The 17089-nt window shown below is 34.4% G+C and overlaps 1 protein-coding gene across 6 annotated transcripts in view; it reads left to right on the top strand.

Annotated features, from left to right (window-relative positions):
* LOC141451914 (voltage-gated inwardly rectifying potassium channel KCNH6-like) overlaps positions 1-17089 on the top strand; it is a 522696-nt gene that overhangs the window by 203634 nt on the left and 301973 nt on the right. For all 6 annotated transcript variants that reach the window (XM_074123727.1, XM_074123721.1, XM_074123724.1 and 3 more), the window contains exons 3-4: positions 2864-3007; positions 4592-4751. In XM_074123727.1, the coding sequence (XP_073979828.1) occupies positions 2864-3007; positions 4592-4751 (304 nt within the window). The remainder of the gene's footprint in view (positions 1-2863; positions 3008-4591; positions 4752-17089) is intronic.

Below are 17089 nucleotides of genomic sequence, written 5' to 3'. Positions count from 1 at the left end.
GCATCAACATTTGGACATGACAAAGCTATCCGCAAGATGAGTGCCGCGATTGCTCACGCTTGACCAAAAACGAAATCGTGTGAAGTGTTGCAAGGACGGTTTGCAGCTGTTCTAGAAGAATCCGCAGGACTTTAAGCGTCGTTTCGTCACTGTGGATGTAACATGGATACATCACTACACTCCTGAGACCAAAGAACAATCTAAACAATGGGTTACCAAGGGGGAATCTGCGCCAAAAAAGGCGAAGACCGTTCCTTCGGCCGGAAAGATTATGGCGACTGTCTTTTGGGATTCGTCTATCTGGAAAAGGGTAAAACTATTACAGGTGCATATTATTCATCGTTATTGGACCGTTTGAAAACCGAGCTGCAAGAAAAACGCCCACGATTGGCCCACAAAAAAGTCCTTTTCCATCACGACAACGCACCAGCTCACACCTCAGCAGTTGTGGTCGCAAAATTAATGGAAATAGGGTTCCAACTCGTTTCACATCCCCCCCTATTCTCCAGACTTGGCTCCCTCGGACTACTATTTGTTCCCCAATATGAAGAAATGGCTGGCGGGAAAAAGATTTTATTCAAACGAGGAGGTGATTGCAGAAACGAATGGCTATTTTTCAGACTTGGACAAATCCTATTATTCGGAAGGGATCAACAAACTAGAGCAGCGTTGGACGAAGTGTATAAGCCTAAAAGGAGACTATGTTGAAAAATAAAAAAGGTTTCCCCAAAAAATTAAGTAGTTTTTATTTTTGCACGGTCTTTTCAAACGACCCTCGTACATAACCAAAACTCAATCTAGAAACTATGGTCGGCATTACTATAACCTGTAATTATAACAGAGTATAACCTTGACTCATCTCTGTACACGTAACAAACCCTCCGTATTTTTTTTTTTTTTTTTAAAGAATTAATTAAGTAGAATTTAAATTATTAACTATCCACAAATAAGGTTGAATTTAAAATCTAATTAAAAAGTTTTCTCCTTAGTATAGTTTCTTAGTTTGAGCATTATCATATATTTCTTAAATATGCAAATTAAATAGCATAATTATACTTTATGTTCTTATAATGTGTGTGATATTTTATGGTGCTATAAAATGTTTTAAACTAACGTGATCTGAATGTTTTCAAAATTTTACAAGCCTGCAAGGAATTTAATATTGTGTTATAAACATTCTAAAACTTCTTCGCTTTTGCCTCATCTATAGGGGCATCTTCTACGTCAAAATGTATGAGATACCAAACTACGACAGAATATGTTTTTACAGGAAGTAATAAAACAGTTCAAAGGTTTTATGTTGAAGTAACCTTCCAACTATTTTCATAAATTTTAATAATTCATGATTACGATTTACGATTACTGTAAATGTGACGTGATAATGCATAAATTGGTTGAAGTCGATTGGTGATCAAAATATCTTGTGATTTTGCTCTAATTCAGATTGTTGAAGATCCTAGATTGCCTTTGAGAGTTGGGTATCTTGAACTCTTCGGTTAGAGTTGATTAGTCTCACAGAATTATAAAATTCCAATAAACTCCAAACTCAGGAACGAGTTTAATAGAATTGGCTGAACTGAATGACGGAGTAGAGTAAGGTCGTGAAGAGAGTGTAAAAATGAATCCTCAGTGCAATGAATGCAGTGCTCTGAATGCGATTGAGTGTCCCGAGGGGTGGTCTGGCATACTTACATACTCTGATGCTTGGGGCAGCTCCCGATGTTCTGAGCCCTACCTGGGTTTTAACCCTTTAAACCCTTCCGCAGCCACTTTTTCTGTCTATTTAATTTCCTAACTCTAGGGACGACACTGTCAGGGTTAACAAAAATTGTGTTCCAAATTCTCTGCGCCCAGATCTAAGCTTATTGGACAAAATGCAGACCAGGGGATACGCCTCCAATTCTTGCTGATTGCAGACCTCTTCCACATATGCCAAAGTCCAAAGTTAAACTCCTTCATCAAACCTATATCACACAATAAAAAGTAAAGTCATTTTTAAATTAAAGTATTTTTTCAGGCGAGCTTTACGTCCAACTACCAAATTAGACGAAGGCGACTAGCAAACTTACTTTACTGTAAATTTCTTTTATTTACCATTAAATAAAATCCAAGACCTAGACCAGGGGAATCGAATCCACTAACCAACAATACATCTTAGCTTTGCTGGCCTAGCCTATAACCGCTCAGCTAATGGGGCGCCTTACAAGATTAAAGCCATTAAATAAAATCCAAGGTTTAGACTAGAAATCGAGACCACTAACCAACAATACATCTTAGCTTTGCTGGCCTAGCCTATAACCGCTCAGCTAATGGGGCGCCTTACAAGATTAAAGCCATTAAATAAAATCCAAGGTTTGGACTATGAAGCGAACCCACTAACCAGCAATACATCTTAGTTTTGCGGGTCTAGCCTATAACCGCCCAGCTAATGGAGCGCCTTACAAGATTAAAGCCATTAAATAAAATCCAAGGTTTAGACTAGAAATCGAGACCACTAACCAGCAATACATCTTAGCTTTGCTGGCCTAGCCTATAACCGCTCAGCTAATGGGGCGCCTTACAAGATTAAAGCCATTAAATAAAATCCAAGGTTTGGACTAGGAAGCGAACCCACTAACCAGCAATACCTCTTAGCTTTGAGGGTCTAGCCTATAACCGCTCAGCTAATGGGGCGCCTTACAAGATTAAAGCCATTAAATAAAATCCAAGGTTTGGACTAGGAAGCGAACCCACTAAACCAACAATACATCTTAGCTTTGCTTTGTCTATAACCGCTCGGCTACCGTGGGCGACTATATCACACAATATTATTTCAAATAAATAATCAATCAATCTAATCCGTGACTATTTGTTACTGTTACAGGTACAAAATTTCTATGTTCGGAGGTGATAGCGCCGGTGAAAAGTGAGGTCGACGACATATGCCTTTACATCATCAATTTTGAGGATCTGACGTCACCGCAGAGCCCCCTGGATGTGACCGCACCAAACCATAGGCTCAGTAAATGTTAGAAATATTATGCACTTTATTGATTTCCTGTTTACAATATTATTGCTGCCCCCCCCACTCAGATTCTGCATCTTTTTTTTTCTATCTGACACCTATTTTTTTCCTGATTTTATCTTTTTTAGAGATACGTAGTTTTGGTTTGTTAAATTTGAGCAATATTAATTGGTTAAAAGAAATTTGGCTGGTAATTGGTTTTAAGTAATTGGTTGGCCGTCAAATTATTTAAAGATTACACTGAAGATCAAATTAAATTAAATGTTTGGCCCTTTCTACTACACTGAAACTCCTCACTGTGATTAAAAAAAAAGTCTTAACTGCTCGACATTTCGGACACTTTAGGGCTCCTTCTTCAGGACACATTCTCATCACTTTAGAAAAAAAATCTACCCACCCTCCTTTCACTGAAGTTTCCTTATTCGTATTTCTGGGAAGAATTTTTCCAGTAAAAGGGTAGATTTGTCTGCTTGTAATCACTATACAAAAATAATCATCTATCTAGGTCGGTTATATCGTAACTTCACCAACCAATTTCTGAAAAAGTGTCCAAAATGTCGGAACATTTCAGAATTTTTCGGGCTTCAGCCTACCAATGGCAGTTTGTTTTAAGATTAGGTTTAGATCCTCTCAAAATTCTGATAATGTCATCTTACATTATCCAGCTAGTGTCCTGATGTAGAGCTCTTAATGGACATGGTATCCTCGATCAAGGTATCAAAGACATCTAATGACTAGCAGAGTGTAGCTCTTTACAATCATGGCATCCACATACAATCATCAAGAAGACACCTGAATTCTGATAATGTCGTCTACATTATCCAGCGAGTGTCCTGATGTAGAGCTCTTAATGGAGATGGTGTCCTTGATCAAAGTATCAAAGACATCTAATGAATAGCTGAGCTCTTCACAATATGGCCACATACAATTTTCAAAAAGACAACTGATGGACCAGTCATGCTGAAGACTTTACACATCTCGGAAAATTTAGTTGAAGTCTGTAGGCAAGCTCTGTGGAAAAGTTTTGTGGATTAATTTTCAATTTTCTCTTAATTGGAATTCAGTTTTAGTTGATTCATTGATTGATCTGTTGTTATTGTTGTTGGATTGTTTTTAGTTGACCGTGCGCGACAGTCGTTCAGGTATTCTTGATCAAGGTATTAAAGACATCTAATGACTAGCTGAGTGTAGCTCTTTGCAATCATGGCATCCACATACAATCATCGAAAAGACACCTGAATTCTGATAATGTCATCTACATTATCCAGCGAGTGTCCTGATGTAGAGCTCTTAATGAACATGGTGTCCTTGATCAAAGTATCAAAGACATCTAATGAATAGCTAAGTGTAGCTCTTTACAATCATGGCATCCACATACATTCATCAAAAAGGCTTATTAATGACCAGTCATGCTGATGACTTTACACATCTGGGAAAATTTAGTTGAAGTCTGTAGGCAAGCTCTGTGGAAAACTTTTGTGGATTGATTTTCAATTTTCTCTTAATCAAATAACTATTTAATTGGTATTCACCTTTTAGTTGATTCTTTGATTCATCTGTTGTTATTGTTGTTGGATTGTTTTTTAGTTGACCGTGCGCGACAGTCGTTCAGACAGTCATTGAGGATGGGACCACTGAGGAGGCAGGCCAGGACGTCTTCTTCAGGCAGTGGTACAGGATACCTCAGTCCGCCTCCGTCGACCACAGCCGACCAGTCACCGCTCACGCCTAGCCCCTCGCAGCAACGGTCAGTCTTTCATTTTATTATTAGTGAAATTTATTTTTATTTGCTCTTCCACTGTCTTTTATATCGTGATCCTACCCTAAGGAAGTGGATGAAAAGATTAGTGAAGTTGGTGAATTCAAGTCATTTAGGGCACAGAATCAAAAGAGAAAGTGTCGATCATCCCTAGGTATGCCTTTGGAGCTTACCTGAATATTTAGTCAAGGAGACTTGTCCAGCTCGAATATGGTGGGAAGAAGAGCAATATTACTCTTGGTTTTGTTCCCCGCTGTGATTCAGGTAACGATTGATTAGTGATGATTAGAGTGTGCTGATTCAAGGAAGTGTCGAAAACCATAAGTAAATTCGAAGCCTTTACAACAAACTAATTAATCTACATCTGATAATGGATGTAAGTCTGAAACCAGTCAGGGATATACAATAAACATGCGCACTGCGACAGATAAAATCAAAGATAAAACTCTTTAACAAAAACTTACAGTTTAAAATGTTAAGTATAAGGGTTGATTAAACGCCAAAAGGTACACAAATCAGCAAGCACCCAACATTTCATTAATTCTTCATTAATATTTAAGTAATTTTACTGCATTAATATTCATTAATATTTTTTAGAATTTATTAGATATCACAGACCCTCATGCTGGCCATTTTCGTCTACAAAATATTTGTTCAAGTAGCACTGTAGATTGACTGTAATATCTAGTTATTTATAATAATCAAACTATTAAATACAGGTTAAAAAGAAAAACGTTATAAAAAATAAAAAAAAATTATGAGGCTAAAAAATTCAAAACTTTTTTTTTTTAAAAAAAAATGTAATATGTAATATAAAGTAAATAAGATATGCATATTTTTAGGACAGCTAATAATTCCAGTATTTTACTATAAGTAAAATTAGGGGGACTAAATTAAATTACAATTGAGAAATGAATAATCTACTTGATATAACTGTGTGATATTTATGCTCACGAATATTTCGGTAAGACGAATTCAAGACAGTAGCCTACTCTAACTTTGTCTTTTTCTACTTTAACATGCATGTGCATATGTGTGATTTATCATAATTATAACAAAAAATATTATAAATGAAGTGGCCAGCATAAGGGTCTGTGACATCTAATAAATTCTAAAAAATATTAATGAATATTAATGCAGTAAAATTACTTAAATATTAATGAAGAATTAATGAAATGTTGGGTGCTTGCTGATTTGTGTACCTTTTGGCGTTTAATCAACCCTTATACTTAACATTTTAAACTGTAAGTTTTTGTTAAAGAGATTTTTGTACCTTTTGGATAGATTTTCCTTTTTGTCTATTTTACAAAGTTACATATCCGCTTTACAGATTTTTTTAAATTTGGAATGAGCAATTCTATCATTATAACCTGATAAGGTGTTAACTACTACTGGAGAGATCTTTTTAAAAAATGATTGTAGTTGCGGCTCCCAAACCATCCTCAATAACAATTTTTTTTGAGAAAGCGTTTTGAATAACATAGGAAGGTATTTGTACGTAAATAGCAAAATTAAACTGCGATTTCAGTACTTCCTTTTAAGAGGAGTAAGAAAAATAAACTACGATTGCAGTACTTCTCCCTAAAAGGCAAAGAGGCAAAGATTTTTTAATCGAACAATTCATTGATTTAAATCGGTTCACTCATTGATAATTTAAACGATTGCAGTAATTCCTCTTAGTAGGAGCAAGAGAATCAGCAACGTAGAGGAGCTTCAACCACTTATTCGAGCTGAATTTTATCAAAATCGGACTAAGCGTTATAGAAATATTGGTAATAATAGTTTTAGAAAGGGCCTTATTTGGGTGGGGCAAACTCCCCTCCTTATGAGGCACGGTGCCGAGACTTTTGAAGTGCAAATCTGTATAAAATTTCGATTCGAATGACACTTCATTCATAAAAATCGGTTCACGTGTCGATAATTTAAAACGATTGCTATACTTCCCCTTAACAAGTGTAAGAGCTGATCGCCGCTTTAATGTTACGTAGGGGAGCCCTAACCCTATCATCCTACCAAATTTTATCAAAATCGGGCCAAGATTTACAGAGTAATTAGTAATAATAATTTTGGAGGGGGCCTTACATAAAGGAGGCTAACTCCTCTCCCATTCGATGTACAGCGTCGGGACCCCCAAAAGGCACATCTACATAAAATATTGAATCGAATGACATCTCATTCATGAAAATCGGTTCACGCGTTTAGGCGCTACGTTGTTTACAAAAAAGGTAACAACAAGAACAACAACAACAACAACAAGAAGAACAAGAACAAGAACATTTTTTGAAAAAGCCGTTTTTGCTCATTTTCGGCAACTTTTTTCTCGAAACCTATTAGATCTGGGTGGTTCAAAAAAATTACAGTTATAAAGGAGGGTTTGGAGTAAGATTTAAAGAAAATTTGGGAATTTTATCTTTTATAGAAAAAGAGAAAAAAATTGTCAAAGTTGGGTGTTTTTCAACGTTACGCTTTTTCGTGCAGTTTTTGATGGTCAACCCTTATACAACTGTCCTACCGGACAGTTTTAATCCAGTTGAGCCAACCTAATCACATTTACAGCATCTACCATCATCGATAGTTGAAATTGGGCCACTGTGTGGGGGACGGGGACCAAGCATGCCCATATGCAGACTCACAGCTAGCCCGAAATGGGGCGGCCATCCTATGTGGTTGTATGTAGAGTGCCTGACCAGATTTTTCACCTCATCGACGAACAAACAAGTCACAATTTGTATCACCAAATCACACATAATTGTCAACCCTATGTTCAAAAGCGATAACCGTAAAAGTTTGGTGAAGTTAGAAATTAAATTCGCGTTCATACAACTGACAGTTTGATCTTCACTTCCATTTATATGCAAATTAGTTCCATTTTTTTTCTTTTATCACGTGACAAACTATCTTATTTCTACTGAGGAATATATGCGGCGAATCTGGCCGCAGTAACATCCCCATTATGGCTTCCAGATTTTTTCTGTTGATATCAGTAAAACTATAATAATAATGAAATAAAAATATGTGGTTCTATATGTGGGCGGAAAAGGAAATGATAAATGCCTTACAGGAAAACCGGCCGAAAACAAAGGAATGCAACTTTAATTTAAATAAAATCAAATTAGGAAATCCGGTTAAAAGACGAGGAAAACCACAAATACGTAAAAACAAAAAAAAAGAGTAATTCTGCACTCGGGTTAAATGAAGGTTATTTTTAAAAGCTGACATAACCGTTAACCTGCCCTTAAAAGGGTGACAAGGTCAAGGTGCAACCCTCTGTTCAAACATCTCTTAGCGTTCACTAGAAAACGGACAATTTTAATGAAAATAAACTGGTCTCAATATCCACAAAATTTTTATTTCAACTGTTCTTTAAAGACTCCAAATCGTAATTTTCTTTTTCAAAATCCAAATCGTGGAACCATCACCATCGAAAACCTCTCCAATTAATGTCACGTTGCTATACATAAGCAAAGCACGCACAAACTAAGCTTATTCTGAACATTAGCTAAAACATGTACATAAAGCTAAACATTGCCTTAAAATTTAGGCAAGAATTTAAGGATAATCGACCCATATCAGTTTTACATTTGAACACACATAAACCTAATACGCTTTTGAGTACGACAAATGAAGTATACCCATTATAGCAATAGCCATTATTATATTAGGCAATACATTAGAATCATCGCGTAGATAACTAAAATAGTAAGACATTATAAACGAGAGAACTGTAACGCAGAACCTCTCGATTAGGCTAAATTGCAGATAAATCATAGTTTATGTACGGCTACTAGGGAACAAATATGGATGCTATTACATAGGAGCAGGAGTGCACAACCCGCGGCTCCAAAATCCGCATGAGAAACGCCTTGAAAAAATTTATGCCCCGCGAAATTCAATAAATTTCCCAAATTTCTTTATTATCTCCAAAACAAACAGATTGAATTACAAAGTAATAAGGACATATAACGTGATAAAGTTTTGGTGTATTGCATTTGGTTCAAATTTCAAAGTGCTGTATCTCCTGTTTTCTTAAGATAAATCTAGCGGAAAAGCACACAATTATAGTACTCGTTTATCTCTGCAATCGTGCACAATCCCAACGTTTTAGCGTTACTTTTAAAGGAGATATAAGGTGATAAAATTTTGTTGTATTGCTTTTTGTTCAAATTTCAAAGTGCTGTATCTCCTCTTTTCTTAAGTTAAATTTAGCGGAAAAGCATACAATTATAGTACTCGATTATCTCTACATCGTGCACAATCCCAACTTTTTATCGTTGTTTTTAAAGGAGATATAAGGTGATAAAATTATGGTGTATTGCTTTTTCTTCAAATTTCAAAATGCTGTATCTCCTGTTTTCTTAAGGTAAATTTAGCGGAAATGGATACAATTATAGTACTCGTTTATCTCTACAAGCGTGCACAATCCCAACGTTTTAGCGTTGTTTATAAAGGAGATATAAGGTGATAAAGTTAGGGTGTTTTGCATTTGGTTCAAATTTCAAAGTGCTGTATCTCCTGTTTTCTTAAGGTAAATTTAGCGGAAAAGCATACATTTATAGTACTCGTTTATCTCTGCAATCGTGCACAATCCCATCGTTTTAGCGTTACTTTTAAAGGAGATATAAGGTGATAAAATTTTGTTGTATTGCTTTTTGTTCAAATTTCAAAGTGCTGTATCTCCTGTTTTCTTAAGGTAAATTTAGCGGAAATGGATACAATTATAGTACTCGTTTATCTCTACATTCGTGCACAATCCCAACTTTTTAGCGTTGTTTTTAAAGGAGATATAAGGTGATAAAGTTTTGGTGTGTTGCATTTGGTTCAGATTTCAAAGTGCTGTATCTCCTCTTTTCTTAAGTTAAATTTAGGGGAAAGGCATACAGTTATAGTACTCGATTATCTCTACATTCGTGCACAATCCCAACTTTTTAGCGTTGTTTTTAAAGGAGATATAAGGTGATAAATTTTTGGTGTGTTGCATTTAGTTCAAATTTCAAAGTGCTGTATCTCCTGTTTTCTTAAGGTAAATTTAGCGGAATGGCATACAGTTATAGTACTCGTTTATCTCTGCAATCGTGCACAATCCCAACGTTTTAGCGTTACTTTTAAAGGAGATATAAGGTGATAAAATTATGGTGTATTGCTTTTTCTTCAAATTTCAAAATGCTGTATCTCCTGTTTTCTTAAGGTAAATTTAGCGGAAATGGATACAATTATAGTACTCGTTTATCTCTACAAGCGTGCACAATCCCAACTTTTTATCGTTGTTTTTAAAGGAGATATAAGGTGATAAAATTATGGTGTATTGCTTTTTCTTCAAATTTCAAAATGCTGTATCTCCTGTTTTCTTAAGGTAAATTTAGCGGAAATGGATACAATTATAGTACTCGTTTATCTCTACAAGCGTGCACAATCCCAACGTTTTAGCGTTGTTTATAAAGGAGATATAAGGTGATAAAGTTAGGGTGTTTTGCATTTGGTTCAAATTTCAAAGTGCTGTATCTCCTGTTTTCTTAAGGTAAATTTAGCGGAAAAGCATACATTTATAGTACTCGTTTATCTCTGCAATCGTGCACAATCCCATCGTTTTAGCGTTACTTTTAAAGGAGATATAAGGTGATAAAATTTTGTTGTATTGCTTTTTGTTCAAATTTCAAAGTGCTGTATCTCCTGTTTTCTTAAGGTAAATTTAGCGGAAATGGATACAATTATAGTACTCGTTTATCTCTACATTCGTGCACAATCCCAACTTTTTAGCGTTGTTTTTAAAGGAGATATAAGGTGATAAAGTTTTGGTGTGTTGCATTTGGTTCAGATTTCAAAGTGCTGTATCTCCTCTTTTCTTAAGTTAAATTTAGGGGAAAGGCATACAGTTATAGTACTCGATTATCTCTACATTCGTGCACAATCCCAACTTTTTAGCGTTGTTTTTAAAGGAGATATAAGGTGATAAATTTTTGGTGTGTTGCATTTAGTTCAAATTTCAAAGTGCTGTATCTCCTGTTTTCTTAAGGTAAATTTAGCGGAATGGCATACAGTTATAGTACTCGTTTATCTCTGCAATCGTGCACAATCCCAACGTTTTAGCGTTACTTTTAAAGGAGATATAAGGTGATAAAATTATGGTGTATTGCTTTTTCTTCAAATTTCAAAATGCTGTATCTCCTGTTTTCTTAAGGTAAATTTAGCGGAAATGGATACAATTATAGTACTCGTTTATCTCTACAAGCGTGCACAATCCCAACTTTTTATCGTTGTTTTTAAAGGAGATATAAGGTGATAAAATTATGGTGTATTGCTTTTTCTTCAAATTTCAAAATGCTGTATCTCCTGTTTTCTTAAGGTAAATTTAGCGGAAATGGATACAATTATAGTACTCGTTTATCTCTACAAGCGTGCACAATCCCAACGTTTTAGCGTTGTTTATAAAGGAGATATAAGGTGATAAAGTTAGGGTGTTTTGCATTTGGTTCAAATTTCAAAGTGCTGTATCTCCTGTTTTCTTAAGGTAAATTTAGCGGAAAAGCATACATTTATAGTACTCGTTTATCTCTGCAATCGTGCACAATCCCATCGTTTTAGCGTTACTTTTAAAGGAGATATAAGGTGATAAAATTTTGTTGTATTGCTTTTTGTTCAAATTTCAAAGTGCTGTATCTCCTGTTTTCTTAAGGTAAATTTAGCGGAAATGGATACAATTATAGTACTCGTTTATCTCTACATTCGTGCACAATCCCAACTTTTTAGCGTTGTTTTTAAAGGAGATATAAGGTGATAAAGTTTTGGTGTGTTGCATTTGGTTCAGATTTCAAAGTGCTGTATCTCCTCTTTTCTTAAGTTAAATTTAGGGGAAAGGCATACAGTTATAGTACTCGATTATCTCTACATTCGTGCACAATCCCAACTTTTTAGCGTTGTTTTTAAAGGAGATATAAGGTGATAAATTTTTGGTGTGTTGCATTTAGTTCAAATTTCAAAGTGCTGTATCTCCTGTTTTCTTAAGGTAAATTTAGCGGAATGGCATACAGTTATAGTACTCGTTTATCTCTGCAATCGTGCACAATCCCAACGTTTTAGCGTTACTTTTAAAGGAGATATAAGGTGATAAAATTATGGTGTATTGCTTTTTCTTCAAATTTCAAAATGCTGTATCTCCTGTTTTCTTAAGGTAAATTTAGCGGAAATGGATACAATTATAGTACTCGTTTATCTCTACATTCGTGCACAATCCCAACTTTTTAGCGTTGTTTTTAAAGGAGATATAAGGTGATAAAGTTTTGGTGTGTTGCATTTGGTTCAGATTTCAAAGTGCTGTATCTCCTCTTTTCTTAAGTTAAATTTAGGGGAAAGGCATACAGTTATAGTACTCGATTATCTCTACATTCGTGCACAATCCCAACTTTTTAGCGTTGTTTTTAAAGGAGATATAAGGTGATAAATTTTTGGTGTGTTGCATTTAGTTCAAATTTCAAAGTGCTGTATCTCCTGTTTTCTTAAGGTAAATTTAGCGGAATGGCATACAGTTATAGTACTCGTTTATCTCTGCAATCGTGCACAATCCCAACGTTTTAGCGTTACTTTTAAAGGAGATATAAGGTGATAAAATTTTGTTGTATTGCTTTTTGTTCAAATTTCAAAGTGCTGTATCTCCTGTTTTCTTAAGGTAAATTTAGCGGAAATGGATACAATTATAGTTAGTACTCGTTTATCTCTATATTCGTGCACAATCCCAACTTTTTAGCGTTGTTTTTAAAGGAGATATAAGGTGATAAAGTTTTGGTGTGTTGCATTTGGTTCAGATTTCAAAGTGCTGTATCTCCTCTTTTCTTAAGGTAAATTTAGCGGAAATGGATACAATTATAGTACTCGTTTATCTCTACATTCGTGCACAATCCCAACTTTTTAGCGTTGTTTTTAAATGAGATATAAGGTGATAAAATTTTGGTGTGTTGCTTTTTGTTCAAATTTCAAAGTGCTGTATCTCCTGTTTTCTTAAGGTAAATTTAGCGGAAATGGATACAATTATAGTACTCGTTTATCTCTACATTCGTGCACAATCCCAACTTTTTAGCGTTGTTTTTAAATGAGATATAAGGTGATAAAATTTTGGTGTGTTGCTTTTTGTTCAAATTTCAAAGTGCTGTATCTCCTCTTTTCTTAAGGTAAATTTAGCGGAAATGGATACAATTATAGTACTCGTTTATCTCTACATTCGTGCACAATCCCAACTTTTTAGCGTTGTTTTTAAATGAGATATAAGGTGATAAAATTTTGGTGTGTTGCATTTGGTTCAAATTTCAAAGTGCTGTATCTCCTCTTTTCTTAAGGTAAATTTAGCGGAAATGGATACAATTATAGTACTCGTTTATCTCTACATTCGTGCACAATCCCAACTTTTTAGCGTTGTTTTTAAATGAGATATAAGGTGATAAAATTTTGGTGTGTTGCTTTTTGTTCAAATTTCAAAGTGCTGTATCTCCTGTTTTCTTAAGGTAAATTTAGCGGAAATGGATACAATTATAGTACTCGTTTATCTCTACATTCGTGCACAATCCCAACTTTTTAGCGTTGTTTTTAAATGAGATATAAGGTGATAAAATTTTGGTGTGTTGCTTTTTGTTCAAATTTCAAAGTGCTGTATCTCCTGTTTTCTTAAGGTAAATCTAGCAAAAAAGCGCACAATTAAAATACTCTTTTTTCTCTGCAATCGTGCACAATCCCAACTTTTTAGCGTTGTTTTTAAATGAGATATAAGGTGATAAAATTTTGGTGTGTTGCATTTGGTTCAAATTTCAAAGTGCTGTATCTCCTCTTTTCTTAAGGTAAATTTAGCGGAAATGGATACAATTATAGTACTCGTTTATCTCTACATTCGTGCACAATCCCAACTTTTTAGCGTTGTTTTTAAATGAGATATAAGGTGATAAAATTTTGGTGTGTTGCTTTTTGTTCAAATTTCAAAGTGCTGTATCTCCTGTTTTCTTAAGGTAAATTTAGCGGAAATGGATACAATTATAGTACTCGTTTATCTCTACATTCGTGCACAATCCCAACTTTTTAGCGTTGTTTTTAAATGAGATATAAGGTGATAAAATTTTGGTGTGTTGCTTTTTGTTCAAATTTCAAAGTGCTGTATCTCCTGTTTTCTTAAGGTAAATCTAGCAAAAAAGCGCACAATTAAAATACTCTTTTTTCTCTGCAATCGTGCACAATCCCAACTTTTTAGCGTTGTTTTTAAATGAGATATAAGGTGATAAAATTTTGGTGTGTTGCATTTGGTTCAAATTTCAAAGTGCTGTATCTCCTCTTTTCTTAAGGTAAATTTAGCGGAAATGGATACAATTATAGTACTCGTTTATCTCTACATTCGTGCACAATCCCAACTTTTTAGCGTTGTTTTTAAATGAGATATAAGGTGATAAAATTTTGGTGTGTTGCTTTTTGTTCAAATTTCAAAGTGCTGTATCTCCTGTTTTCTTAAGGTAAATTTAGCGGAAATGGATACAATTATAGTACTCGTTTATCTCTACATTCGTGCACAATCCCAACTTTTTAGCGTTGTTTTTAAATGAGATATAAGGTGATAAAATTTTGGTGTGTTGCTTTTTGTTCAAATTTCAAAGTGCTGTATCTCCTGTTTTCTTAAGGTAAATTTAGCGGAATGGCATACAGTTATAGTACTCGTTTATCTCTGCAATCGTGCACAATCCCAACGTTTTAGCGTTACTTTTAAAGGAGATATAAGGTGATAAAATTTTGTTGTATTGCTTTTTTTTCAAATTTCAAAATGCTGTATCTCCTGTTTTCTTAAGGTAAATTTAGCGGAAATGGATACAATTATAGTTCTCGTTTATCTCTACATTCGTGCACAATCCCAACTTTTTATCGTTGTTTTTAAAGGAGATATAAGGTGATAAAATTATGGTGTATTGCTTTTTTTTTCAAATTTCAAAATGCTGTATCTCCTGTTTTCTTAAGGTAAATTTAGCGGAAATGGATACAATTATAGTTCTCGTTTATCTCTACATTCGTGCTCAATCCCAACTTTTTAGCGTTGTTTTTAAATGAGATATAAGGTGATAAAATTTTGGTGTGTTGCTTTTTGTTCAAATTTCAAAGTGCTGTATCTCCTGTTTTCTTAAGGTAAATTTAGCGGAAAGGCATACAGTTATAGTACTCGTTTATCTCTGCAATCGTGCACAATCCCAACGGTTTAGCGTTAGTTTTAAAGGAGATATAAGGTGATAAAATTTTGATGTATTGCTTTTTGTTCAAATTACAAAGTGCTGTATCTCCTGTTTTCTTAAGGTAAATTTAGCGGAAATGGATACAATTATAGTACTCGTTTATCTCTACATTCGTGCACAATCCCAACTTTTTAGCGTTGTTTTTAAAGGAGATATAAGGTGATAAAGTTTTGGTGTGTTGCAATTGGTTCAGATTTCAAAGTGCTGTATCTCCTGTTTTCTTAAGGTAAATTTAGCGGAAATGGATACAATTATAGTTAGTACTCGTTTATCTCTATATTCGTGCACAATCCCAACTTTTTAGCGTTGTTTTTAAAGGAGATATAAGGTGATAAAGTTTTGGTTTGTTGCATTTGGTTCAGATTTCAAAGTGCTGTATCTCCTCTTTTCTTAAGGTAAATTTAGCGGAAATGGATACAATTATAGTACTCGTTTATCTCTACATTCGTGCACAATCCCAACTTTTTAGCGTTGTTTTTAAATGAGATATAAGGTGATAAAATTTTGGTGTGTTGCTTTTTGTTCAAATTTCAAAGTGCTGTATCTCCTCTTTTCTTAAGGTAAATTTAGCGGAAATGGATACAATTATAGTTCTCGTTTATCTCTACATTCGTGCACAATCCCAACTTTTTAGCGTTGTTTTTAAATGAGATATAAGGTGATAAAATTTTGGTGTGTTGCATTTGGTTCAAATTTCAAAGTGCTGTATCTCCTCTTTTCTTAAGGTAAATTTAGCGGAAAGGCATACAGTTATAGTACTCGTTTATCTCTGCAATCGTGCACAATCCCAACGTTTTAGCGTTTTTTTTAAATGAGATATAAGGTGATAAAATTTTGGTGTGTTGCTTTTTGTTCAAATTTCAAAGTGCTGTATCTCCTGTTTTCTTAAGGTAAATCTAGCGGAAATGGATACAATTATAGTACTCGTTTATCTCTACATTCGTGCACAATCCCAACTTTTTAGCGTTGTTTTTAAATGAGATATAAGGTGATAAAATTTTGGTGTGTTGCTTTTTGTTCAAATTTCAAAGTGCTGTATCTCCTCTTTTCTTAAGGTAAATTTAGCGGAAATGGATACAATTATAGTTCTCGTTTATCTCTGCAATCGTGCACAATCCCAACGTTTTAGCGTTTTTTTTAAATGAGATATAAGGTGATAAAATTTTGGTGTGTTGCTTTTTGTTCAAATTTCAAAGTGCTGTATCTCCTGTTTTCTTAAGGTAAATCTAGCAAAAAAGCGCACAATTAAAATACTCTTTTTTCTCTGCAATCGTGCACAATCCCAACTTTTTAGCGTTGTTTTTAAATGAGATATAAGGTGATAAAATTTTGGTGTGTTGCTTTTTGTTCAAATTTCAAAGTGCTGTATCTCCTCTTTTCTTAAGGTAAATTTAGCGGAAATGGATACAATTATAGTTCTCGTTTATCTCTACATTCGTGCACAATCCCAACTTTTTAGCGTTGTTTTTAAATGAGATATAAGGTGATAAAATTTTGGTGTGTTGCATTTGGTTCAAATTTCAAAGTGCTGTATCTCCTCTTTTCTTAAGGTAAATTTAGCGGAAAGGCATACAGTTATAGTACTCGTTTATCTCTGCAATCGTGCACAATCCCAACGTTTTAGCGTTTTTTTTAAATGAGATATAAGGTGATAAAATTTTGGTGTGTTGCTTTTTGTTCAAATTTCAAAGTGCTGTATCTCCTGTTTTCTTAAGGTAAATTTAGCGGAAATGGATACAATTATAGTACTCGTTTATCTCTACATTCGTGCACAATCCCAACTTTTTAGCGTTGTTTTTAAATGAGATATAAGGTGATAAAATTTTGGTGTGTTGCTTTTTGTTCAAATTTCAAAGTGCTGTATCTCCTGTTTTCTTAAGGTAAATTTAGCGGAAAGGCATACAGTTATAGTACTCGTTTATCTCTGCAATCGTGCACAATCCCAACGTTTTAGCGTTTTTTTTAAATGAGATATAAGGTGATAAAATTTTGGTGTGTTGCTTTTTGTTCAAATTTCAAAGTGCTGTATCTCCTGTTTTCTTAAGGTAAATTTAGCGGAAATGGATACAATTATAGTACTCG

Source organism: Rhodnius prolixus, unplaced genomic scaffold, assembly GCF_049639745.1.
Source record: "Rhodnius prolixus isolate KJV_2025 unplaced genomic scaffold, Rpr scaffold_14, whole genome shotgun sequence".
NCBI lineage: Eukaryota > Metazoa > Arthropoda > Insecta > Hemiptera > Reduviidae > Rhodnius > Rhodnius prolixus.
This window is presented reverse-complemented; position numbering and strand designations above follow the sequence as displayed.